At 40.3% G+C, this 27,335-nt stretch overlaps 1 protein-coding gene across 11 annotated transcripts in view; it reads left to right on the top strand.

Annotated features, from left to right (window-relative positions):
• The window catches only part of NAXD (NAD(P)HX dehydratase), a 53,984-nt gene that overhangs the window by 18,241 nt on the left and 8,408 nt on the right, over window positions 1–27,335 (top strand). For 10 of the 11 annotated variants that reach the window (XM_054815039.1, XM_054815050.1, XM_054815081.1 and 7 more), the window contains 4 exons: window positions 6,299–6,407; window positions 21,422–21,472; window positions 21,553–21,657; window positions 22,036–22,156. In XM_054815039.1, coding sequence (XP_054671014.1) covers window positions 6,299–6,407; window positions 21,422–21,472; window positions 21,553–21,657; window positions 22,036–22,156 — 386 coding nt within the window. Of the gene's footprint in view, window positions 1–6,298; window positions 6,408–21,421; window positions 21,473–21,552; window positions 21,658–22,035; window positions 22,157–25,232; window positions 25,353–27,335 lie in introns of all 11 variants that reach the window. The other variant, XR_008575694.1, reaches the window with a different exon arrangement.

Here is a 27,335-nt window from a genome sequence, read left to right as displayed (position 1 = left end):
TCTTTCATCCTCAGATCAGAGGCTTTTTCCCATCTTTGAAGATAAGACTCTAGGTTGGCTTTTGAAACTGCCCACTTAAAGTGGCTTTGTCTGAGTTTACGTAACAGACTTTTGCAACAGTACATTTTAATGCATTTGGAGTTGCCTCAGTCACACCAAGTGTGCACAGATAATGAGCGGAGTTTGAAAAATAGGCTTTCCAGTGAGGAGCCATATAGTTGATTGGATGACGGCAGTCTTGCTTGTGTCCTGTGTTCTTCTGTAGCAGGAGGTCCTGCTGATTGGTGTTTTGTGACATCCATATCACATCTCTGATTATTAAGGTGGTTCCAGCTCTGCCTAAAACACGTGAAGAGCTGCAGTCCTGCTGCCTCATGTCTGTGCTGTCATTCACGCTTATCTACTATTTCTGTAGCTCCTGGTTATACCCATGCTGACTTCGCTTCACATTTTCTTGTTTCCATGTAAAAATTGACAAGGCTGCACCTTATCACCTTTGTTCCTTTCCCTCTTCGACAAAGCAATGACAGTAACTGTCATTCACCCTGAATAAGGAAAGTTGCTGTGTTTAGAGCTTTCTGTGATAATTTAAGCTATTGCCTTGGTGGGTTTTGATCATTTGGTGAAAGCCAGTCTTTGAATAAAATGCAGTGTATAGCAAAATGTTCTTCTTTTGGGGGGACTGGGGATGGAAGTTGCATTTCTGTCCCTGTCAAGTGTCTTCCTGCTCTGGACAGTGACCAGCCTAGAGCAGACTTTCAAGCAGATGGCACCTGTCAAATATGTTACGGACTGCTCTGGAAGATGTTTAGAAACTGTGGGTGATCTTAGGGCAGCAGCTACCATATTTTTCAGGCATTCTGTTGTTTTTGGAAAGGTTATTACGTCAAGCTTTTTCCAAGATGAAGATCTACAGAACTGTGTTTTCTGTCAATTTTTATTGACAGTGAAATACAGAAGAGTCCTGAAAAGCAAAAAGCTTGACTTAAAAGTTTTTTTTTCTTTATTAGCTTTTCAAAACTAAAAGATATTATAAGAGGCTGCGAGGCTGTGCATTAGGTCAAGAGGCAACAATGAGACTGAGCAGTACTGAATCCAGCAATTACTGCCATAAGCACCATAACCAAACCAGTGCTGTTCTTATATGCAAAAATAGTTGAGGTGGCAAGACAAGAGGAATTTTTTCAGGGTGTATTGATTTTCATAGAATCATAGAATGGTTTGGGTTGGAAGGGACCTCAAAGACCATCTAGTTCCAACCCCCCTGCCATGGGCAGGGACACCCTCCACTAGACCAGGTTGCCCAAAGCCCTATCCAACCTGGCCTTGAACACTTCCAGGGATGGGGCATCCACAGCTTCTCTGGGGAACCTGTGCCAGTGCCTCACCACCCTCACAGTAAAGAATTTCTTTCTAACATCTAATCTAAATCGACCCCCCTTCAGCTTCAACCCATTACCCCTTGTCCTGTCACTACACTCCCTGATAAACAGTCCCTCCCCAGCTTTCCTGTAGGCCCCTTCAGGTACTGGAAGGCTGCTATAAGGTCTCCCCAGAGCGTTCTTTTCTCCAGGCTGAACAATCCCAACTCTCTCAGCCTGTCCTCATAGGAGAGGTGCTTCAGGCCTTTGATCAGCTTCATGGCCCTCCTCTGGACTCACTCCAACAGCTCCATGTCTGTCTTGTACTGGGGCCCCCAGAGCTGGACACAGTACTCCAGGTAGGGTCTCACGAGAGTGGAGCAGAGGGGCAGAATCACCTCCCTCGACCTGCTGGTCATGCTTCTTTTGATGCAGCCCGGGACATGGTTGGTTTTTTGGCCTGCAAGTGTGCATTGCCAGCTTACGTCGAGCTTTTCATCAACCAACACTCCCAAGTTCTGCTGCTGCTCTCAATCCATTCTCCACCCAGCTTGTAGTTGTGCTTGGGAGCTACTTTAGTTTGGCAGAAGTTACCTAAAGCTACCAATAATTCACAAAGAAAATTTGTCCTTACCATTTCAGAGACTCAGTGCTGTTTAATTTGAATAATCTTTGTAGATTTTGCAGTGGAAAGTACTTTTCTCAATACGTTCTGGAGGCAGAAAAGAGTGATAAGATAAATGTGCAAGATGCTGAACACCATACCTTGGCCTTGTCTACACAGGGCCTTCAGGGAAGGAAAATGATGAAGCTGTTGTGTCTGTCTTCCTAAGAGATCACAGTCTTCTCAGCCTCCACTGAACGAAGCTTTGTTTCTCTCCCCAACCTCTCACTAATAGCCAAGAAAGCTGATGAGGTAAACATCTGTGGAGTCCTTTTTCAGAGTGTGCCTCCCTGTGAGACTCTCTGTGTGCTTGCTTATTTGTTTAGATCTGCTTTGACTAATGGACGATGTGTAAAGTTGATTGAATGATTGTTGACATTAGCTTTAGACTCTTTCGTACCTACTAGACTTCACAGGTATGAGACAAGCTACAGAAGCTCCTTTGGTTTTCCTTATTAACAATTCTGTTGTCTTGCAGTTGTTATTTACGTGTTTATCCTGTGGTAGTTCTTTTCCGTATGCAGTCAGAGCTTTATCAATTGCTTTCCAGACAAGCTAAGACTTTGAGGAAGCTTTTGGGGTTTGGAGGAGTGTTGGTTGGTTGCTTGATTGAACAACAATGAGCTGTCATAATCTAGATTTTCAGCAGAATGGCATCTGATAATCTGTCACGTAAGACGTAGTGGTTAGCTGGAAGTTACGTAGCTGTTTGAAGATCTGTTCATTCCTTGCAAATCTACAGCTGTCATCTGTCACCAGAATCTTTAATTGTACACATCTGCACAGTGGTACTGTAGTTCACTCTCCATGTTTACAGGTATTACTGCTTGGATTCAGCTTCCCAAATTATTCCTGTTGTGTATATCCATGGTGCAGAGATCATATTTTCAAATTATGGGGAAGCCAGACTGTTTCCCAATCTCTTGCCCCATCACCTTCCAAAAAAAGCTTGCTTTGTTTGGGGAAATCCCTGACTTTTAGTTAATCAAAGTCTCTCAGAGGTTTTTACCCTCTTTTCAAAAATTCAAGTGCTGTTTTCTCATGACCTTGCAGGAGATTTTCTGACTCCTCTTAATAATAGCTTGGTGCTTTAGAGTAGGGGTATTGTATTTGTGATTCCTGTTTTGGAAAAAAAGCCAAGTTGTGTATCATATGGCTCTGCACCTCTAAAGGCAATACTGATTCTTGCTTACTTGATCCCTTGAAGCCTGAAGATTGCAATTTCTCTTGATCAAGGGGAGTCTTCTTCATACCTCAGAGCTTTCTAGATACTTTTTAAAAAAATACTCTGCTAATTTCAGTTGTGCGTGCACGTCTTGGACAGTGGAGGTGATAAATGGAAAGGTTTGAAGTTAAGTTAGTAATCAGGTGGAGAAATTGGCATGAAGGGACAAAGGAAGTTAACCACGTTATTTGTGTAAGTGTTGTACACAGCAAACAGCTGAGGACCTGACTTGTGTTCTGCACTGGTGCCTCCAAAGTATTTTGGCTTGTTTTTTTTTTCTCTTTTTGATGCACAGGCAAACAAGAATACACATTGGCTTTTTCTGTACTAATAAACTAAATGCTGCCAGTGAATATTTATTCCGGTGTCAGAGAACTCTTCTGGCCATGTTTAAATGTTGTGTATAGACTGTAGCTGTGAAGAGCTAGAAGAGTTTCTGTCTTTGTGCTAAATCCCATGATCAGGAACACTCAAGGTGACACCCCTTCCTGAAGAAAGTTACATGTTGATCATTTGTACCCTATTGGCTTTAAAATGCTACTGCTTTGATGTCTGTGTGTGGGAATAAACTGTGAGGTGACACAATAGCCCTTCCACTTTCAGAGAAGCTGTAGATGCAGGATATTTGTAAGGTGTCCCTAGCTGCAAAGTCAGAGCTGTTGTAAACATCCAGTATCTTAAAGTGAAGTTGGCGTGATGCTTCTCTGAGGCGGTATTTGTTCTACTTTATGAAAAATCAAAATCCATCAGTTATTTTTCAGCATGTTTTTATAGCCAATTTTGCAGCATAATAGTCATTATCACCATTTTAAATCTCTTGGCCCTTCATGTGCCTTGGGTTGCTTCTTGATGTGAAGTTGCAAAGGAGTTATGTGAACGTAATGTTTGTAAAATGCTTTGAAGATGAAAAGCTCTACAGTAGGCTTTTATTATTACCAGAGGCAAAGTGAGCAGGAGTGGCTTAATGTTGGACTGTTCATTTCCCAAGAGATGGCTTTGTTTTGAAGAGTGCACATTATCAATTGGGTTGAAGACAAAATTATCTTATTTCAAGTCTGAATATAAATAAATTGACAGACTTTCTACCTTGAGATTATTTGCATGAGATGTTTGAAAAGAGCAGAGACAGTTATGGTTCCATCTTGGCTCTCTTTCTAGCTTACATTTAAAGGAACGTTTATTTAATGTATTTGGCTTCTACTATCCAAAGGTATTTTGAATCCAATCCTTTCAGACATCCTTATCAATATAGCAGTATTTTATATATATCTATGTAAAAAATAATTTATATATATGTGATATATATATTTGAGATATAAATACTGCTTTTCTACAAATAAAATCAGTTTCAGTATGTAATTAAAAAGGTCTGCATTCAGAAATGGTGACATTTTATTAGAATTTGATCCACAGACAGTTTTTCACATACTCAACCTACCACATATAAAAGAACTGGCTAGTTTTTTAATAGTGCTTTAAATATTTCTTGAATCATTTTTATTTCCAGCCTGTATCTACATCATAAATTGATAGGTGGTTGTATGGGGAGGGGGGCGAAGTGAGCTGTTTGGCAGTTCTCAAGCTACGACTGTTTCCTTGTGAGTTAGAGGAGAAGGGGGGGAGCTGCATCGTTCAAATGGAAATTCAACTTGAGCTGGCTAAGCGAGGGACTGCTTCAGGGACGCTGATGTCCTCACGTGGTTCGTCATCTCCCTTGCCCTTGCAGCAGGTCATCGCTTCCTCTCAGCAGCCTTGTTTTGACAGAGCTGTTTTGTGGTGTCAGCACAGGGCGCCTTTGGGGAGCTGGCGTTGCTGCAGCCGGGGATTTCTGAAGCGGCTATTGTTGGCGGAGGGGCTGCTGGGCCACGGCCAGGCGCAGGGCACTGCATCCCTGCGGCCTTGAGTGGGCTACTTCGCTCGGTGCAGCTGCAAAAGCTTTGGGCTCCTGCCTGACACTTGCAGAAATCGTTGTGGAATTTGCTGATTCTGCCAGACGCGAGCTAAACACTTGTTCCCAAGTGGTGCGTCCCATCAGTACAGCTGTTGCTTATGAAAAACATGCAAAGGCTTTCATCCGTAATAATAGAGCTTTGTTGAAGTATTGCAACCTCAAAATTTTCTGAGTAATGCTATCATACAGTACCTCCTTGCTTAGCCTGTAGGGAGCTTTTTTCCTCCCATGCTTCAGTTAAAATGTTCATTTATTATCATCATTTATGTCAGAGGAGGGGAGGGAGGGAGGCTAAATTTTCCCTCTATACTGTCAGTAAGGATTAACCATATTGTTGGGCAGTGCTTTCAAAATATTCTGACCTATTTACACAACAAAACTGATCAGAACAAAATAAACAGTTCTGGTCAGCAGCTGAATGCTGTATTGTGGGAGCTATATTTGGCAGTGGATTTTCTCATCATTTTTCCAATGTAGACAAAACCTGAATGCTACAGAAATCTTCAGCATTACAAGCAGATAATAGCCTTACTGAATAGCTTGATTCTTCTGTTGCCTGTTGGGGAAAGGGGACAGTTTGGCCATAATTCAGTTGGAACAAATGCTTGTGAAGCAACTGACAAAAAAAGTATATGAGTAGATTTATCATTTTGCCATGCCGGGTAATAAATAATTGCATCGTTTCCAGCAAACCGCAGTACATACCTGTCAGATGGTGGATCTCTCTCTGAAGTGTAATCTCTGCAAAGAAGCATTAAATAGGGAATTGTGACAGACTAAGAATTGTTGGTTTCCTGCTTAGGTTTTAATTTTTTATTTTGTTACAAATATAGTGGATACTTGCAATTATCTACTCATTTTTGTGTGATATCGCCTAAGGAATGGATCGAGAGATATGTTTAATTTTAACTATTTGGACAACCATTCCATATTTCCTGTGTCACAGACTTTTGGTAGTTTGGAGGATAAAATTGCCTGACACTCAAGATAGGAAGTATCTCTTTCTAGCTTGCATCTGGAACTCAGATTCTGAGAATACTAAAATGAAGCGTTTTTAAACTTTATGTCTTTTTTTTTTTTTCCCCAATTCCATTTAGTGATAGTCCCAATGCTGTCCATGAGGTGGAAAAGTGGTTACCACGACTGCACTCAGTTGTCATAGGACCTGGCTTAGGTAGAGATGAAGTTCTACTTGAGAATGCTAAGGTAATGTGTATACTGATATTTTATTCTGTGTCTTTATGTTGAATTTTATTAACCAATTTCGTATCTTTTACATGATTACACAAATGTTTTTGATAGGGTTACTAAATAACGAATTTAATAAAACATTGCTGACTGACAATTACAGCTGTTAGTCATGGTCTTCATTATTAAACTGTAAGCATCGCTCTGAATTTTAGGTACCCATAGGGTTGTTTTGATTGTGAAAGTCGCTAATTAAGAAATAGGTGTTGGCGTCTCTAGATAAAGAATTCTGTGTTTCATTAGGTGCAAAGCACCTGTACTGTAAGAACATAAATATGAATTTGAGTTCCTAATTTTCAGAACCATATTTGACAGCTTGTATCAGGAGAGGTACCACAGAACAGTGACTGTGTCCCCTTGCAATAAGAAATAATACTTGTAATTGTAAAATGTTGCAGATTTCTACTCTGGATAAAGAGATAATCCTATTTTCTGTCAAGCCTTAGTGTAGAACTGAAAACAAGAGCTTAGATAGTTCTGTACTCTAAATAATATGCATTTATACAGTCTTCCAGATGACGTCTTGTATTACTGTCAACACGTCTTTGCATGTTCAAAGTATATCTTTCAGTCTAATGTCAATCTAATTTTGTACAATTTTAATTATTTTTTTCCTGAGAAGTATTAGTGAATTAATCAGTGCTACTAACAAGTAGAATTAAGATAATTTACAGAAATGTTGACAGTTACACAGTGAAATTGCAAAACAGGAGAGGCAAGAGACTGGAGACTGCCCTATTCAAGTAGTTTAGAATACCTTGAGAGCTATGGAGAGAGGTTTTGCTAGGCTTTTGTTAGAGAAAGTTGCTGTTGGAGCTGCTCTTTAATTCTCCTTCTGGTTTCAAAATGTTTTATGATACAGAGGTGCAAAACTAATAAAGAACGTGGATTCAGAATGAAAGAAAAAAGACATTTATTACAGCTGACCAAGAAATCAAATTCTATTCTGAATGAAAAAAAATCAGCAGAGATTTTATTCTTTTTTTTAAGACTTTTTTAGAATTCTTTTTACAGAAAAAAAATTGGGCAATTTTTTCTTTTTTTTTTTTTTAAATCTAAGGGGTTTTATCTTCTAAAGGAAAACAATTTAAGCTTCTTTTATATCAGAATTCCATTTGGGTTTTATAAATGTCTGACAATGTGCTTATCTGTATTACAGAAGTATCTGGAAAATTCCTTGATTGTTTTTGTTTTGTTTTTTTTCATCATTGCTAAAAATAATTTTGCTTTCCTAGTGAATTACAAGCATATTTTTACTTCAACCTAGCCATCCTGGGTGAGCTGGCATAAAGTTAGAGAAACAAACCTGGCCAATGAAGACAAGGCGTTCAGAAGTTACTTAAGGCTAAAATCTCAGGCCACGTTCATATGAGCTGTGGGTGTGACCTTATTAATTTCAAGTCATATTAAAGCTCAAGTTCTTTGTCTTCACTGTAATTATGTAACTGTTCATTAGTTACCCAGTGTTGTTTTTTTTTTTTTTAATCCAACTACCATAATCTTCTAAATTCTTTGTTCAGCCAAAAGCTTTAATAAGTGCATGTAATTGGGCACAAGTGAACAACCCTGGTTGCCTGCTTGAGGAAGACTGGTGTTTCTCTGTGCTGAGGAAAGGCTGAGTCTCCCTCTTGCTTCAACAGTGAATTTTAAGCTTTGTGTCACTCTTCACCTTCAAGGAAAAAAAATCAAGTGATGATAGCGTTGCTATTTTAAACTTTTATAGGAGGCTGGCTGCGTATATAATTTTCTGTTTTCCCTTTAAGCTAACCTCAGCATGCTGTCATATGAATAGAGGGCTGAGATGTTAGATTAGTGTCTGCTTTCTGGTCAGGGTTTTGTATCAGAGTGGCAGTGAGGATGGGAGAGAGCTTCCCCTCTTTCTCCTCCTGCCCCATTAAAGTGCTGAGGCATCGTGGTCTGTCACCTCTGTGATTCTGTTCTGATGTCGGTTCTTGTCAGTATTGTGCCAGCACATTGTCAACGATTGTGCATGTCCAAATAGTCATGTGTCAGGGCTGCTTCCCTCTTCTGAGCATTGAGAAACTAAGATACTAATGCAGTAACCTGCAATTTCTGGTGTACGGCCCATGGATGCTGTTTTATTGTGGAATAGCCCAAGTACTTGTTGACCAGGTGATGCATCTTGTCTCTCCAGATCAGAGAATACTTCGCTTCCTCAGCTTCTTTACATTATCACGTGCCTCCCACATGCTTAATGCCTGCAGTGTATGTACTGTACCATTTCAGGTCCTTTTAACAGTCTGATGGAAAAGCAGCACTTTGTGATCAGTTTCCTTTGATTTTTTTTTTGTTGTTTTTTGTTTCTTGAGAGTGTAGTGATACTCTTTCAATACATACTTACTGGCTTACTGTGATTGTTTGTTTTTTGTTGTAATTCCATTTACAAGTCCTGTTACAAGAAGCCACTCTACAAATTACATCTCTCTCTCCTATGCCACTTGTGTGAGTCTGCACCAAAACCTTCACATGCTGTTCCTCAGTTGCTTGGGTGAGGGCTGATGCTCTTGCAGAGCTTTCCAGCCATGAGTTTGCAGGACCAGGAGTGGCAGCTTCAGAAAAATCTCCTAAAGAAAGCATTTGTTGTGTCCTAATAGCTGTGCAGCTGGATCCTATGCAGATGTGGCAATTCTAGTCTTGGCCTAGTTAGACCCTCCAATGCCAGGGCAAATAAGCAGTCTAAGCTATTTCTCTTCAAGAGAAAAGGACCAAAACCACATTTCTGCTCCACTTCTCAGTTCTGGAGTGTGCAGATGGAAGCATCTCTGCTCCCCATTCTATTTCAAACTTCTGAAATACTGTTACTACATCTGCTGTGGAACTTGGCCACCACAGCCAGCTTCCTCGTAGGCAACATTAGGCCATCTTTTTTTTCCCTTTCAGTGTCCATGATTGAATCTGGCCGGAGATGACAGCACCGTTACCTCCCTGGGTTCACCTCAGCTGGTATGCTGCCGGTGGTGGTTCAGACTTGGTAGAGAAAGAATTTAGCTGCCACATGGAAGCAAGGCCACGGTCCCTACAACTGTCCTCTGTCAGTGCTTAGAAGCAGCATATTTCCAAAGCTATTGGATGTTCTTCTTTTTTCACACAGCAGCAATATTATGTCCCTGTCATATCTACCCAGCACAGTGTTCTTCATTTAGCTCTTCCAGGGATGTTGGCACTTCGGGTCTTACTCTGATCTGATTTTTCTTGTAGCGTCAGGCTTGGAAGTAGGGGAATCGCTGCCTTGTACCATCAAGAGTTGTTCCTCAGGTTTGTGAGAGAAACAAGTTGCTCTCCTGCAGGATGATGAGTGCAGATCCCAAGAAGACTTTGGAAAGAATATTCTATTCCTTGCATAGCCCTCTGGGAGAGGAGATGATGCCACCCAATGCTCCAGGATGTTTTGCATTCTGCTGCTGCCCAGCAGTTAAGCAGTTAAGGGCTTAGCTGTGTCCTGTATCAGTTTCCAGCATCTTGTCATCTCCTTTGTCCTCCTACTCCTTCTGGCATGAATCTGATATTCCTGTTGAATTTTCTGCTTCTGAGTTTGGTGCATCTTTATTGGGTACACTACTGGCTTTGTGATCAAATGGACTGATACAGAGTTGTTGGTGGAATAGTAGTTACTATTGGTATCAGGTAAAGAAAAGCAGTCATCCTTATCAAGAGCCCTATCCTTCATTGAAAAAAGACATTTGAATCGTCACTGGGTTCCTTAACTCTCTCCCAGAAGTGGCAGCACTGAATCCTGGACTCTGGCACTCCAGTCTTGCAATGTTTTGCCTTGCAGCAGCTAAGTTAGATTGGTGTTTTCAGCAGAGCATGCTTGCTTCCCTCCTGTAAGAGAGGTAATGATTAATAGCAAGAATGGCTCTGTGTAACTCAGATTACATGGTAAAATTGACTGGGTTCTCAAACCGCATACTTGTTCCTCTTGCTCAATTCTCAGTCTTTGTTTTAGCTCCAAGAAAATGTCCTGAATACCAGCCTGGGTTCTTCTTTTTTTTTTTTTTTTTTTTTCAGCTGAGGCCCTGCCTAGCTGCCATTTCTGCCCATTGTTGTTGCTGTTTCTCTCCCCCCAGCCCCTTCACTCTACAATGCTCTACAGTGCTACCCTCAGCCAGTCATTTGCCCTTAAAGATCTCTGCTCTCTATTGGGATATAAATCTCAGAAATTTCATTTTCCAGCCCTAGGGACATAATCTTAAGATTGTGTGGAAATGTCTTGGCTATAGTTAACAAAGGGTGGGAGAGGTTTGGGCCATTGTCATGGGTCATCTCCATCGAGTGTGCCCAGAGAGAGCCCATTTGAAGTTTTCTCTTTCAGATGGATTCTTAGCTCCACTTCAATTGAGGTATCAGCCTTTCTGTGTTTGTTTTTGCTTAGTTGGAATAATTTCCCCTGCTTCGATCCTCATGCCTTCAGGATTTAGACAACACTTCACAGCCTTAATAAATTGTGAGAATGGGACCAAGTGCTTCAGTACGCTATCTGCATTAGTTTTTGGAATCTCAAGAAGACTACAGAGCTACCTTTATTGTCATAGCAATCCATTAAAGCTAAATCTGCCCCTATGGGCTTTGAGAAGCATTTTCCTCTTGCTACCTGAGCAGCCCCCTGTGTTCTGCTTGTACCAAGTGTAAGACACCTGAGAAGCATCCCAGGCTAATGCTGCAGTTGATAGGTTAGTAGTATTGTCTGTGATGCCTACCACTGTGTATGAACACGAACAACTGTTTGGAATCACTGCTCGTGTCCACTCAAGTTAGCAGAAAAATTATTTACCAGAATCTTTGTTCTTCAGTGTGTGTCACATGTTCATTTGCTTCCTGCCCTGTTCATCTCCTCTGGAGATTCCTGCTGTGGGGATTCAGCAATTCATAGGTAACTGAAGTAGCAACAAGGACACGCAACTTTGTTCTCAGCCTTCAGTCAGGAGGAGGTGAGGTGGATGAGATCTTGTGCCTGTGATACTGCAGAGGCAAAAAACAGAGGGCACGTACGTGTGCTCGCTCTGAGAATGTTCGTCTAAACTGTTTCTCTCAGCCCTCACCCAACCTCCAAGACTGATGCATATACCACAAGTAGTATCCAGTGAAAAACGACCCTCTTAGTAGCCAAGCCTCATTGCTTTCCAACAGCCTGATGAGAGTCAGGATTTGTGGACATCCTCACCTAAGATGAGGCAGTTGCTGGGGTGGGGAGCAGTTCTTTCTCTGTGATGGTGGTACTGATGTGGATACAGCTTGGGAACGCCAGGTCTAGAGAGAGATCCTCCTGGTTACATTAAGAACTATTGCTGGTTGTGCTAAGAACTATTAGTATTCTGTGGTTTCCTTGCAAATGTCTTGATTAGAAAAACAGTGTTTGAAAATATGCTAACAGGACCTTAAATACAGGTTTATGCAGCTTGCAAGCAGAATTTATTTTCTAATATATGTAATGGATCTTAATGAAAGTCATTCACAGTGAAGTGGGATGTTAATTTGCTTTCTGTGTGCAGGCTTATATTGTTGTTTAACTTGATTTTGATACTTAAAAGCATTTGTAAGCAAAACACTGGAATTGGATACCTTTTCAACTCTATCTGAGCATCATTCAGCTAGAAACCCTAAAAAGAAGTTGGCAGTGATAAATTCCAGAGTTCATTTTAAGTTTGTTTGTTTCATTTTAAGACAAAATGCCAACAGCTGACCATGAATGTCTTAAGCCAAATCTGATATTAACATAATCAACCATAAATTGGAAACCTTGTGGAGTTTGCTTTGTGAGTGCAAACGTTCAGTGGATGAGACAGCCTGAGAAAGTTTTGTGCCTTTATTTATTCTGATTTAGATTTTTTTACTTTGGATTGAAGTAAACAGGATTATTGCTTAAACTGGATTTGGATGTGTTTAGGGATGGAAGTGTGTAAATGTAGCTTCTCAAGTGATGTCTGGTTAATTTGGGGGTGATAGCTAAAAAGGAGTGCTTTTTCTTTTGCATAACTGGGACAGTATTTCAGAGGCCTTTTCTTTGTTTTCTTGTATACTTTATGTTCAGGCATTACTTCTGATTATATCACTTCTAAGAATTTAGCATATGATTGAGGCAGATATTAAGAAACTTAGCTGCAGTTTTCCTCCAAGTTTGACAGCAAGTGATCTACTTTGAATTCAAAGAGGGAATCTACAAGTGGATCATTCTCCTCTCTTTTTTGGGTTTTTGTTGTGGGGTATTTTTATTTTTTTAATGTAGAATAGAACAGTTTTGATTAGCTGCCATCTACAGCATCTTCAGCTTTGTTAGTTGTAACAACAGCTTTTAACGTTTCCCAGAGCACTTAATGAGCTTGATGATGTAGTGAGGTACTTTTTAGAGCCCTTATCAACCTCTGCCTGGCTTAAATGAAGTGTTTTCCTATGCACCTGAAAATGTTGGGGTTGGTTTTTTTTTTGAAAATAGGGCCTACCATGTGGTACTACAATTAAAAGACAAAAGACCCAGTTGAATTGAATAGAACATAAACCATGAGATAAAGCAGCTATTTGTTTCAAAGAAAGGATATTCGTCTCTGTTATGTGACTCTGTATTCAAGTAGTACCAGTGGTGGTTAGTAGTTAATCATTTCTTCTGTGAGGTTTGAGAGCTTAGCGCAGTGATTAATGAGCTAGTGGTAGTTATGCATACAGGAATATATAAAGTAAAACTGAGGCAATTAGGCTAGTTAAATGTGATTTATATAAAGCTTGTGCACCAAGTGAGATTTTGATTGACATTGCTGAGTTTCGAGAGGAGGATGAGTTCTTGCATCGATTTGTGGGAACTAATGAAAGCAAATTTCAGAGTTAACTTCATGTTTCCACCAGTGGGTAAATAAAAAAACAAAACCAGTTACTAAAAATATGGCTCTAATGTGAAGAATCTCAAAGAGTGGAACTCCATTTTTAACGTTTTTCAAAACCTCCTGTATCAAATATATTCTATTTAGGGAAGCTTCTCCCCCCACCAGCCCTGACTGTAGCCTTGAGCACAGCCTGAGCTTGGGATATTTGCCCACCTCTAGCTGTGCAAGATTACAAACTTCTGCTTGCCAAGCCCATTTTCCAAGCATCTCTGCCACAGAGCTGCATCCTGACCTCTGTGCAGGTGAGTCCCTGCTAACTCTGCATTTATCCAGGCTTGAAGCAAGGAACACAGAAATGCTTCCTAGGGTTTTCAGTGCCTGTTTGTAGGAATTGGTTTGCAGCGTGTTGGGATCGAACTTGTTTGTTCCTCCCAGGCACCTTGGGGATAGGGGTGTGCAGAAATGCTTTCAGCTGCAGCATTTACAAGGTAATTTGTGGCTATTTCTTCCCCTTTTATATCTCTGTTCCAGACAAAACCATGGATTCAGGATTGTTGGATGGGAGCAGCATCCACGCAAAAAATACGAGCAGTTAAGGTGGCATTTCAACAGCAGTTTCTGATCCTAGCTTTCAGTAGAAAGTACTTTTTCTTAGTAAAAGGGGCTGCCACTCCTTTTTGATTATTTAAGGTTGCATGAGACCTAACCAGTGCCAGGTTATGCACATTTGCATGTCTCTGCCAAACCAGAAGCAAGTCACTCTTGCTGCCTTGAGTCTGGCAGCTCCAGCTTAGTCAGCCAGGAGCCTGGGTCAGTCTAGTGTTGTCAAATCAGTAGCACAGACTAGAGCAGTGGAGCTAAACTGCGCTGTCAGTCACCTTAATATAGCCAGCATTCCAGAAGGTAGTATTTGAGCTTTTACAGAGTGGGCCTTCTAACCTCTCCTGGCTACGGGCAGGCCTTTGATTACCCTGCTGGAGAAGTACAGTATAGGATAGCATTGACTTACTCTGCAGCTGACTGGAGTTTTAGATGTGCGAACGCGGGCACGGTGTGTCCCTGGCAAGGCACATACTGCCCAGATGCCAAGGAGGTCTGGCAGTTACCTGTTTGGACAAGCGAGGATATTAGTCTTAGAAATCTGGTTATTAACAAGTTTTATGGGTGCAAACTCTTGTTTAAAGCACCTCACCTGCTCAGCAGCTCTCCTAAGATTTTTTTTTTTTTTTTTTTTTAAACTTTACTTTGGAACACCTAGCAGAAGATGTAATTACATACTTGGCATTTGCAGGTTGCAATAGAGTGCACTTTTGGTGCTGTCCATTATTATAGCATGCTGAAGCTTGAACTTCTTTTTGAGCACATGGGTAAGGAATTTTGCCATGAGTAGGCCAAGACATGACTCTTAAAGAGACCTAAGAAATGCAGTGTTCGTTGCTGGTGTCAGTAAAGGAAACTTTGCCCCCAGTATCTTTCCTTTGCAAGGTAGAAGGATGACAATGTGATGCATCCGTAGTGAAAATTAATTACTGTTGTGGGATAGATGTTGCTTTATATATGCCGCTATTGTGGTTTTCTATTTATTTCATTAAAATTCAATCTTTTATTAAAACCACTAGCTCTAATTTCCTGATTCTTCCCTTTGCAAACACCGGATGCCAAAGTTACTGTGTAGCTAAACCAGTTCATCAGGAAAAACACAAGTAGTGATACAACTAATAATATATTAAAAGCCTTTGCAGTCATTCTGCTGCCAATCCACACTAATTAAAAAAGCTGCAAAGTATATCTAAGTCAGGCGTGGGCAAAACTGTACATAATTGTCTTTTCCGAGGAGCCGTGGAGAACCAGGTTGTACGCTATTGTACAAGCAGAGTAAATAGGCTGTGTGTGTTATTGCTGGCTCGTGGACCTGGGTGGAGAAGTCCAGACTGACTGCAGAGTTTTGCTTGAGGCTGTGGGTGCTTGCTATGAGTACACCACCTGCTATCTGCCTCTGGTGCCGCAGGGTAGCTGCTCTATGAAGACTTCCATAGCTGATTAGATATCCTTTGATTGTACTTAGGAGCTCCACAGCAATTTATTTCTACCTCATGTTCCCTCCATTCCCCTCCTAGCTGTTTTTTGCAGCCAGTGTCTCGCATTGGCTCATCTCAGCCCATTCCCTTTTTCCATAATAATCGTGGAAGTGTGCAGGAGTCCTGGATGTCCCTGTTAGTGCAGTGCAGGTGAATCTTGTGTTTCATAGCACAGCTGCAGGCCATCAAATGGATAAATTGTGTCATGCTTTTCTGCGTTACTGAGCCCTCTTTCAGCAGTAGCCTGTCCATTCATTCCTTCAAGCTTCTTCCTCCTGCAGTCCTTTCCAGCCTGAATGATTCTGATTTTGTGTGTGTGTGTTGTTGTGGTTTCGGTGTGTTTTGGGTTTTGTGGGTTTTTTTGTTGTTGTTTTTTTTAAAAAAAAATTGGAATTTGGTTTTGGGAAACTATTTTAAAATTCCCATCTAAAAGTTGGGACAGAGAACACAGATTTCTACTAAAATTAATGCTTTGCATTTCAAGGAGTAGCTTCCATGATAATAAAAGAATTCATTAAAACACTTAAATTCTTCACCCTTTTTATATTTTCTGAATTACAGTAAAGGGTTACCTTTACCCATATGGAGCACCCGTATATGGTTTCTACTGTGACACAACTTATGTTTCAGTTCTTACTGAGTTGCACAGAAGTCCTGGATACCCAGTTAGAGCAAAGATTGTTCAGAAGTTTGCATATTTCAAGAGTATAGTGGGAGTAGATTCAGGTTAATTTTACCACCTAAGGCTCTCCTCCCCTCAACCACCTCCAACAAAAATTGCAATCACTGAAATATTATTTTGGGCAATCCTAAATGTCAAGTATTTGGTGCTGCTAACAAATGATTACTGTGTGGGAGGTTGTCCCATACAGAACCTTCATGGGATGTGTGAATCCCAGGTCATTTCCTCTTTGGCTTAATTAGGGTAGAAACTTAAACTTTGGTCTTCAATTATTAGGAGAGGAAACTTGTTACAGATTTGTTCTAGCATGAGTCCTGCAGTCTTGTAGAACAGTTCATCATCACAGTGGGCTGGAACCTGTTTCCCTTTTCTCATCCAAATGTTGTGGGCTGTAGAATCACTGTTTCAGAGACCCACCAAGTATTTAGCCAACTGATACAAACGAGAATATCTCTAGCAAGAGACTGCCCAAACCCCCATTATTAGGACTCTCTACATGAAAGGTAGAATGGAATTGTTTTGGTTGGAAAAGACCTTTAAGATCATCAAGTCCAACCGTTAACCTAACACTGCTATGTCCACCGCTAAACCATGTCCCTAAGCACCACATCTATATGTCATTCAAATACCTCCAGGGATGGAGACTCAACCACTTCCCTGGGGAGCCTGTTCCAATGATTGACAACCCTTTTCAGTGAAGCCATTTCTCCGAATACCTGATTTAAACCTCCTCTGGCACAACTTGAGGCCATTTCCTCTTGTCCTAGCACTTGTTACTTGGGAGAAGACACTGACCCCCACCTGGCTACAGCCTCCTTTCAGGCAGTTGTAGAGAGCAATAAGGTCTCCCCTCAGGCTCCTTTTCTCCAGACTAAACAACCCCAGCTCCCTCAGCTGCTCCTCACAGGACTTGTGCTTTAGATCCTTCACCAGCTTTGTTGCCCTTCTCTGGACACCCTCCAGCACCTCAGTGTCCTTCTTGTAGTGAGGGGCCCAAAACTGAACACAACACTCAAGGTGCGGCCTCACCAGTGCCGAGTACAGGGGGACAATCATGTCCCTGGTCCTGCTGGCCACACTATTCCTGAGACAAGCCAGGATGGTGTTGGCCTTCTTGGCCACCTGGGCACACTGCTGGCTCGTATTCAGCCGGCTGTCAACCAGCACCCCCAGGTCCTTTTCCTCCAGGCAGCTTTCCAGCCACTCTGCCCCAAGCCTGTAGGAGACTGAAATTTGGGACTGGCTGTAATATCTCAGAAGAAGTATCTGAATTTCAGTCTTTGATACCTTAGCCAACCAGTGTGGCTGTAGGCCATGACGCTGGATGACAGCAGCCTGTCAATCTCTCCTCCTCCTCATTGTCCTCTCTGCTTTGTTACTAGTGCCAAGGTTGCCCTGAGTCCGATCCTTAATTTCTGAACGTTCTCAAGTGCTTAGGAATCGAGTGAAGGAAGTGCTCCTGCCTTGGTCTGCACCAAGTTGAACCACTGCTGTTGTAGTATAATACATTTTGTGCACAGAAAAATAGTCCACGGGGATATCTTGGAGCTAGAATTTCCAAAATCTTAATATTCAAAGTGTTGTTTGAACGGACAGGGCGATGTCTTGATTTTGACATTGATACCTGTATATGTTGCTGTTTACTTGTGTGATTGGTGTTTGGATTTCAGGTCTTGTCTTAACAACATTTCTTAGTACTTTTAATTAGCAATGTTCTCTTCTAATTCCTTTCCCATAGAAATAATTGTTACATGGGGTAAAGCTGGACAGATGGTTCCTGCTCATAGAGTCCTATCAGAAACCGTTAAATAGGTTTCGGCGGGTGTCCCTGCCCATGGCAGGGGGGTTGCAACTAGATAATCTTTAAGGTCCCTTCCAACCTAAACCATTCTATGATTCTGTGGTGCGAAAGTAAAGTTAGTCTGAGCTATATTAATTGTGCAATTAACGATGAAGATTCTTCTGTATGGTACAAGTATTAAATCAGGAAAGACCATGCCAAATATAGAGGTATAGATGCAGCTGAAAAATTATTTTTGCTTCAAGGAACAAAATACTCTGCATAGAGGATGTTGCTGTTGTTGCTGTAAACACGTCTTAGGCAAATATTTTTTAATACAGTATCTGCAGTAATAGAGCGTTTAAAAGTGGACTTCATCTCACCTAATTCTTGATATCTAAAAATAAAGCAGTAAAGTACCTCTGCTCCCTCTGTGATAGCTGAGGAAAGACAGGTATGTCTGTTGGTGATTCATCCCACCCTAAATGCAGTGTCTAAGCTGCATGGAATGAATTGCTCTCCAGTGGTGAGCCATTTGACCTTTAAATGGCAGCAGATGAGATGGGTCCTGTCCACAGTCAATAGGAAATGGAGGTTCTCCAATGAACATTGTGTCCTTCAAACATGTGGTTGTCTTACGGGGGTTTGCTTATCCCTGTTACTGCTTTATTACAGTTGTCAGATTACCTGCCCCCCCGCCCCCCCCCCCCCCCCCCCCCCCCCCCCCCGGAATTCCTCTCTGAGGTTCCTTGTCTGTCTCCAAGCAGTTTCTTTCTGGGTTTAAGGAATGAAGAGGTAAGGAAAGTTATCAGGGTAGAGTTGTTTGTCTTATTTAGAAAGCTAATTTTTTATTAAAAAAAACAAAAAGCAAAGGATTTTGTATCCCTTGATTGTTTGTTTTATAAGGAGAGAAAGAAAAAGCAAAGATCACTCAACTCAGATTAGAGATTGATACCTCAGAGACTCGGTACACTATAAAGTTGTTTGGCCAGTAGGTTTTACTTAGCAAGATGAAATTTCTCTTCAGAGCAGAGGTCAAATGTCTCAGGATTGTGGAGGATGTGCTAGAGAGGTAGGAACTCAAAACGTTATTAGGAAAAAATGCCTTATTTCTCTGAAGTGTACCAGTGACCCAGCCTTCCAGAAGCCATTTACCTGTACATATACTTTCATGCTTTTAACTTCCACAAGTCTTTTTCTTGTATTTACATTCTTTTGGTGGACAATGCATCTTGAGGATTCTTGATTTAGCCTGTTTTTAGATAGATAGACAAAAATAGAAATTCTAACCAGTAGTCACGAAGACAATTACGAGGAAACATGAAAAGGGACCAAACAATAGCAGCAACAGCCAATCCTTAACTGTTTGGGGAACAGAACTTTGGCAAAATTAGTTCCCTGGATTGCTTATAATGAATTTAAGAGAATAGTTTGGAAGGATAAGGACTTCTGAGATCTGGTGTCTTCCTTCAGACTTCCTTATGGAATCTGTTGGGGAAATCTTTTTTTTTGTTTTAAAAAAATGAAGTGTCATGAAAGACTGGCTTACTAAAGTTGACATACAAGAATAAACTGGTGATTCATATTAGTGGGAAGTGGAGCAGTAATCATTTTAAGTGTACTGAAGGAGTTTGGTGAAATTGCTAATGTACAAAAATATTCTAATTAAAACCAGATAGCAAATGAGGTTGCAGTAAATGGTATTTGTATCTTCAAAAACTGGGGAAGGACGATCTGAATGCTTTCTTACGTAAAATCTTGCTAACCTGTGGGGCTCAATGCCATATATCTAATCAGAAGAGCTTAGTATGGTTCAAAAATAATTGGACTTTTAGATGTATGACATTGATTTATACAGGAAAAAAAATATAAACCTGGTTGCTAGATCCACAGCCTTGTTTTATGATAACCAAGTGTGTCAAATTAAACATAATTGTTAATGAACTTAACATAGGAGGGGCAAAGAGTACAGTTTCTGTGAAGGAAAACCAAGCTGTGCACATCTGTGCAGATTAACAATAATGAATAAATGATTGACTCTGTCTAATAAATTTCTTAAAATCTTTGAAAGTAAAGCTCTCTGGTTTTCAGTACACCACATCTAATTTTGGGTATGTTTTAAGATTCCGTCCTTGCACAGCTGTTAAATATACTTATTCATAAATCGGAATAATTTAGTAGTAGCTGAATGGTATGAGTTGTGTAAAACTTGCTATTGGTTCAAAGTTATTTAAGTAGATGAATGTAAGAGAAGACTTGTGGTGTTTCCTTGGGATCCCAAGGAGGCTGGGCACCTGGCAGTGTGTGACACCCAGCCAAGTCGAGACCTGCGCAAGCGTGTGTATGTCCCGGAAAGGTTTTTATTCTGTAGTGGCTTCTAACATAGCCGCAACTGTGTGTTGAGACAAGTCCTCAGGCTTGGAGCAGTGGGTAGTGTTTCAGTCTCATGCTTACAACGTGCAAACAGTGCCCAAACAAACAAAAGTAGTGTTGAGTTGAAGCATGCCGCTAAATTCTGGTCATCCATTTAAAAACAGAAGGGAAAGATTTCTGCTGGTATTGGAAAAATCAGAATCGGGTAGGAATGAGTTAGTGAGGATATGTATATGCCATAATGAATAATTTACGGAAAGCAAGATGTGTGGTATTTATTTTGACCACAATACAAGATCAGAGGTACATTCAATACCATGAACATTAATTAAAAACTGCTTCCTTATTCCTTACATAATGTCTTGCTAACCTGTGGAGCTCAGTGCTGTGTGATAGCTACTCTGAAGAGCTTAATAACATTCAAAAGTAATTAGACTTTTGGATCGATACCATCCTCCGTTATCTTATACATGAGAAAGATAAACTCTCCAGCTTCAAAGACAAGTTGGTAATGACCAACACTGAAAAAACTTGACTGTCAGCCATTGCCCATTAAAAAAGCCTGAGTATCAGTCGTTGCCACTGCTCAGTTAGGAAAGAGGTTGAGGGCAGACGGTCTGCTGGTAGATGCTGCTTACTGAAAAACAGTTTTGCAAATGGTCTCTTGTCTGGGCCGCCTTGGTTTTGCTTTGAAAGTGTAAAACCTCCAGGACCATGAGTGAAATGACATGTCTTACGTACTGCTTGTCTTGGGATGTTTGTGTATAAAGTCAAACACTGCGGGGGGGGCTACCATCAGAAAAGCAACTAAAATTAGTGTTACAGGAGTTATTGATAGATTTCTATCATGGCAATGCTTGTTTGGATTTTTTTTTTTTTTAATTGGAGATGTATGTTTACTATGTATGACTTAGTTGACCTTGCATGCCTCCAACAGCAGGGAGAGCGAGTGAGATTGCTTGCTTGCATGCATATCAACACCAAGACATCAGTTATGGAAACCCTGTTCACACTCCTTGTACTTGAACCAGGGAGAGAACAATGTAACTGTAAAATTACCAGTTGATATGAAAATGCCTTATGTTTGCAGAATATAACGGATTTTTTTGTTTTTTATATCTTATTTTGTAAAAACAACTTATGATCAGATTTATTGCATGAATTTGTTTTGGATCTTATGAGATTTGAATTAGCAAGTATCTTAAGGTTATCTGCATTTTTTGCAGGGTATTATAGAAAAATCAAAAGTGAAAGGAATTCCTATCATTATTGATGCCGTAAGTATTTTCTTGATTCAGTCAGTGGTTTCACATTTAAGAATCTATTCAGTAAATGTTCTTCTTACTGGTTTTTGCAGGATGGACTGTGGCTCATTTCCCAGCAGCCTTCTCTTATTCAAGGCTACCAGCGAGCTATTCTTACTCCAAACTATATGGAGTTTAGTAGACTGTATGAAGCCATGGTGAGCTGTTTTCCTTTTTGATATTTAAGTACGTGCAAGTTTAGTCTTTTAGTCTTTAAAAATAAACAACTTATTACTGGCTTAAATGTTAACGGGCTGTTTCTTATATGCGAAAGAAGCATTCTCTGGGGTTTTATTCCATGGGATAATCACCACAACGATGCATATTCTTAAACAGAGCTCTTTTTTAAAGACGACCTTTTCTTATGCATTTTTTGGCATTGCAGAGGGTATAGAAAAAAATACCTGGAAAGACTGATACTGCTGCTTTGGTTTTTTCTCCCCCTTTCCCCCTGCCCATATGCTGAAGTAGCATGTGTTAGAGTATGTTGTTCTAGTAGTAAAATATGTACTGTGTATGGAATTCTTGTGTTGTAGCTTAGAGACCCCGTAGACAGTAGTGATCATCATGGATGTGTATTAAGACTCAGCCAAGCCATGGGGAATTTGACAATTGTTCAAAAGGGAGAAAGAGATCTTATTTCAGATGGAGAGAAAGGTAAGTGAAGCCTTTTGCTTTTACCAGTGTGATTTTTTTTGTTTTGTTTGCTTTCAGTCATAGTCCAGTGGTTGGACTATATAGTAATTGATTGACTGTATTCCCCTGAAGACTGAAGGCGAGGTATGACTGTCTTTGCAGATCACCTTTAGATGATTTGTGTAAATTGATGTTTTAAGAGTGCAACTTAATTTATTTGCTGAAAAAAGTTGCTGATTTTATTTCTCATTTAAATGGCTATAACTTATGTTTTACATTACACAGGTATTGAGACATTAATTTTTTTAATCTTTGTGAACTGTTCTAAAATCCTTAGCTGAGATGGTCTATATAAGTGCCAATGTTGTTGCTAAATTAATGCAGAATAATATTGTTGTTTCACCATATATCGGTGTGTGTGAAAAGTGAAGATGTCTTGAGGTTCATGAGCTGCTCAGTTCTTTCATACTGTCTGCCATGGGGCTGTAGATTAGCATGTACATATATGACTTGTACATTAGCCCTGACAATTTAAAAAATGAAAACAAAAAAACCCCACCAAATTAACTCTAGATTGTCATTACAACTTTTTTAAAAGAGTCACTTATAAATATGGTTAAAGTATTCTTAATAAAATTAGCTGCCTGTCTGATGCTTTTTATACTGATCATTTACTGTGATTAGTATAAAATTAATTCATGAGTGCATTCACTGCATGGTCTTATTTCACATACATAACAAGGCGCAGCTCTGCCTCTAATTGCTTGAAATGCTAATCTCTGATAAATGTTTATGCTGCTTCAGAACCATTTGGTATATACAGTCAATTTTTCATTATTAGGAGCCATGGGAGTCTTTTATACCAGAAAAACAGATGCAGTAAGGCAACTGGTTTGTGCAGAGCCACCTTCCACATACCCCCATTAGTACAGGTACTACAGCAGACTGTCAAACAAGCTGGGACCTGGAAGCAATATAGTTACGCCTGCATGCTGAAGGACTTTGGTCAGTCATATAGTACCCAAGTTGGCCTGTATGAAGTCTGCTGTCATTCTTGCACCCATAGCAGGCTTGATTTGTAATCTTGGACAGTCAGGCCAGGCTTAAGTGAGGATGAACTCTGCCAGAGGATTAAATATCCTGGCTCCAGTTTATGCCAGCTAGAGAGCTTTAGAGTACTGTGGTGTATCTTCTTCCTCTGTTTTTAGGTCAACCATGTTCTTTTTATGCAGGATTGATGCTTTTTTAATGAATGTCGGGAAAACTGGGCGAGCGCATTAGATTGAGCACGTTACCTAGTATATCTCTGTTCTCCTTTTGAGCTGTTATTCTTGAGATAAGTGTACCCCCACCACTGCGGGAGAGAGGGGACGGTCTGTCGCCATTGTCTGTTGTCACGCAGGATTCAAAAACCAGGAAACAACTGAAACTTTCCCATTTCTATTTTGAATGTTCAGGTGTGGCACAAGTTTGGTGTATGTCTTTTGGGGCTTTTCGTTGGTTTTAATTTTTTTCCCACCTTGTTCTTTGTCTCTGTTGGGTTCTGATATTTTTTTCTCTTAGTTAAGTGGCTTTTTGATTTGAAATAAAAAGAGTTCTGTGCCTTTATAGCAGTTATTTGATGTCCAGCTATAGGCTGCTTTCTTGTTCTTACCTTGGTTCTATCACCGATGCTTTCTCTCTCCTGGATTACAGACATTATAGGCAGCATTGCTGAGCTGTAAGAAAGCAGTTGTCAGGTTTAATACAGGTTATAATGTCTGTTACAAATGCTGTTTTTAGGGTTTGTGTTGCCTGCAAGAAGGTTCCTTAGAATTTTGCAGAAACTGTAGACTTTAGCTTCCTTTTAACAAGAACGTTCTTTGGATCTGGGAGTTACTGTCAGTCAATTTTTTAAAAGCTTCTCAAATGCAAAATTACATTGAGAAAGGAGATTCTACCGTCTGCTCTGTGCCTCAACACAGAACATGTTGTCATGTCACTGACCTTGAATTCTCTCCCAGGTTTTTTGCTCTTAACTTCTGCTTTTTTCACCTGTCTGTTCTTTTGATCTGATGTAATTTTTTTTCAGCTGAGACAACATACATCATGATTCCAGTGTGAGGGAAATCCAGATCATTAGTTCAGGCCAATGTCTTCTGAGCATAGTCAAATATTATGAAAAGATCTGTGTACTCCTCTTGCCTTTTATTTTTCATATCATCATCTGTTTGTAGTGCTTAAGACATACCCATTTTCAGGCATTTCCTGCTTGAGCTTATGTGCTTAGCACATTGATACAGTAGTCTCCATATATCACTTCTAAACTTTCTCCTTTGGGAATATACTGCATGCATGCTTTCTGGGGGAGGGGAAAAAAAAAAAGTAAGTCTCAATGCTCTCCAAGAAGATGAGAAATTGCAAACTTAACAATGTAGCTTTACTGTTCAACACTTGGCTGTTGTGGAAGGAAGGCTTCCAGAGAATGTAGAATTTTGCAACAAGGAAGACTGGCTTGGTGAACACCTTTATAGCTTAGAGTGATTGTGATGGTTATTTTCACAATACTTTTATTCGTGAGTCTGTAGGAAATTCAGTAGCCAATTTACTTCTGTTGGTTGAAGACAGAAAGGGTTGTGAGGTGATTTGATAGTGAGCTGGATGGAAGTACAGCTGTTGGTGAAGGACTACTGTCAGCAGATAGCTCTGTAATCTAAGCAGGACAGGCACCATAAATTTGAATTGGAAGCTGAATCTTAATAAATTCAGATTAAAAGTAAGGCAGATTTTATTAACAGACAAATTTAGCTGTGACAATAACATACCTAGAATTTTGATAATCAGAGTCCCAAACTGGTACTTGGACATCTTTCATGTTTGTTTTTATGGATCAGATTAGATGATGCAGGTGGTTTCTTATGGCCTTAAAATCAGTACTGAATCATGTCCATGGCCTCTCTGAAATCAGTAGCAGTCTTACACTGCAAAGGAGGTTTTTCTAAAATTTGTCTCCATTTCAGTTATGAGCTGCCAACTGCCCTGTAAACATAATCACCAAGGTTTTAAAGTAAGTTTTATATACTCTTTTTCTCTTTCCTTTTGCAATTTCACATTATAGCTTGGTCTACAGTTGTTGATTCCCTGCTCTACAAAGATGAGCTTCACCATGCTCTTGGTAGGTGATATCAGTGCCATCACTGACCAGGGTAGGAATGAGTACTCAGCCTGTGGGTAGAAGGTAAGTCAGCTTTTATTCACTATGGCACAGCTCTCTAAGGTTTTCTTTTTATTATTCTTTGGAGAACTGGTCAATAATAAAGTGTGGTTATACCAGTCTTACTTCCTAACATGTTTAAAATTTGGTTAGGTCCTTGAAGCAGAGGATTTGGATTTTTGTTTTTAAATGTTATAATGAGTTTTTCTGTATTTTCCCCAGCACCTGCCTTTCAAAAGGCAGAGTTTACGGGTAACCAGCCCGCTGCTGCCTGTGACTACTTTTAGCTGGAGCCAGTAGCCAAACATAGTTTCTCTCCAGTTGCCCAGCTGCAGCTATGGTCAAGAGAAGCAAAGAAGCATGTGAGAGGGATTATTGAGTACTGAATATGGAGTAAAAAGCCAGCTCTTGCCAGAAATCCCCAAGCAGTACTTAGAATTTCTGCCATTTGTTCCCCGTACAGCCGGAAAGGAAGCTATTCAGTGCTTGTCAGTCCCTAGCTCACTTAGCTAAAAGCTCTTACAGTGTCCAGCTGCCCAGCAAATTTTGCCAAGATTTTAACTGAGAGACAGTACCTTTGTCTCCAGTCCTGCTTCTACAGAGTGAGCAAAACAGGGAGGTCATGGTTCCTGTCCGTGGTGCCACTGTGCTCTCCATTGCATGCTCAGCCCAGCCTGCTGTCTCCCTACCATTGCTCATCCGCCATCACATCCATCCCCTGGCTTCTGCACCGATCCAAGAAAAGTAATGTACAATTTGGATTATTTTCTTTTAACTTAAATTGCCTGCTGTCTCACACTCAAGGACCTATCTAAGTTTTAAAAGTGTGATTAGGGAATATAAAAGTATAAGCACCCTTTATATAAAAGCCAACTTACATTTTCCGCATCAGTTGAGTGATTTCTCCAGCCCAAGTCATTAATACTGGTTTCCCTGTCTGTATGCACTCTGGGACATGTTTCTGGGAGTCCACAATCTCCAGCTATGTACTTTTGTGAACTAATTTGCAAAAGGAAAAAGATAAATTTCTTACTGGTATGAATATCTGCCAGGTCAGAGACGTATACTGGTAAAAGATTTTACTCAAATCTGATAATGGTCTAAACCTGAGTCTTGCATTTGATAGAGCAAACTGGTCCTTGATAGCTATGTTATTTTGTATAGAAAATTGAAGTCTTAAGCCTTTTAATTAAACAGGACTATTTGTTGTTCTGTGGGGTAGCTGATGGTAGCTGATCTAATCCATTTGGATCATATCAGAAGTCAGAATGGTGGTACCTTTGATGCATGGATGCCTGCGCGCATTAGGATAAGTGTAATACTCCTGCTTTGTAAGAGGAAAACAAGTGCAGAGAACTTGTTCAGGACATCTGAGGTTCAAGAATTAAAAGTTTATCTCCAGGCTGGCTTTTGATTTGCAGCCTCAGTAAGTGTGATGTTTGACATAGGTTCTTTGGCCTTCTTTATCATCATTGGCATTATGTGGTTAGCTTTTAGCTAGCCCATATTTCACATTCTGTGTTCTAAACAAAAACATCAAAGATTAATCCCTGTTTTGTGGGGTTTTTTTTCACTACTATGAATATTGTGAATCAAGAACACACAGACATAGATTACTTTTTGTACTACGTGGGCCTTTAGTTTTCTAACTGTAATGTGTCTAGGAGCTAGTGGTGTAAGTAGGGCTGCCTGTGCACAGCCACATCAAAATTTGTGCTTCCCAGTTAACTCATAGTGCTTGATCTCAGCAAAACTACTAAATTCTATTATTTTTTTTTCCTTCAAAGAGAGGACAGCTATTTTCAGTTACATAACAGACTGGGTTTTTTAATTAAGCATACAATACCCGTAAATGGGTCATTCTTCTGGGCTTTGATCTGCCAGCAGAGTTTGGGCTGGGAGTTCATTGAGCTTAAAACTTGCTGGCAATGGTATAGTTAAAAGTTGACACCGTGATCTGAATGCTTCCCCAAATGCTAATGTTTATCTTATCTTCAAGGAGTGCTG

This window comes from Grus americana, chromosome 1 (assembly GCF_028858705.1).
Source record: "Grus americana isolate bGruAme1 chromosome 1, bGruAme1.mat, whole genome shotgun sequence".
In the NCBI taxonomy this organism is placed as follows: Eukaryota; Metazoa; Chordata; class Aves; order Gruiformes; family Gruidae; genus Grus; species Grus americana.
Note: the sequence above shows the minus strand (reverse complement) of the source record. Positions and strands in the feature narration are given on the sequence as shown.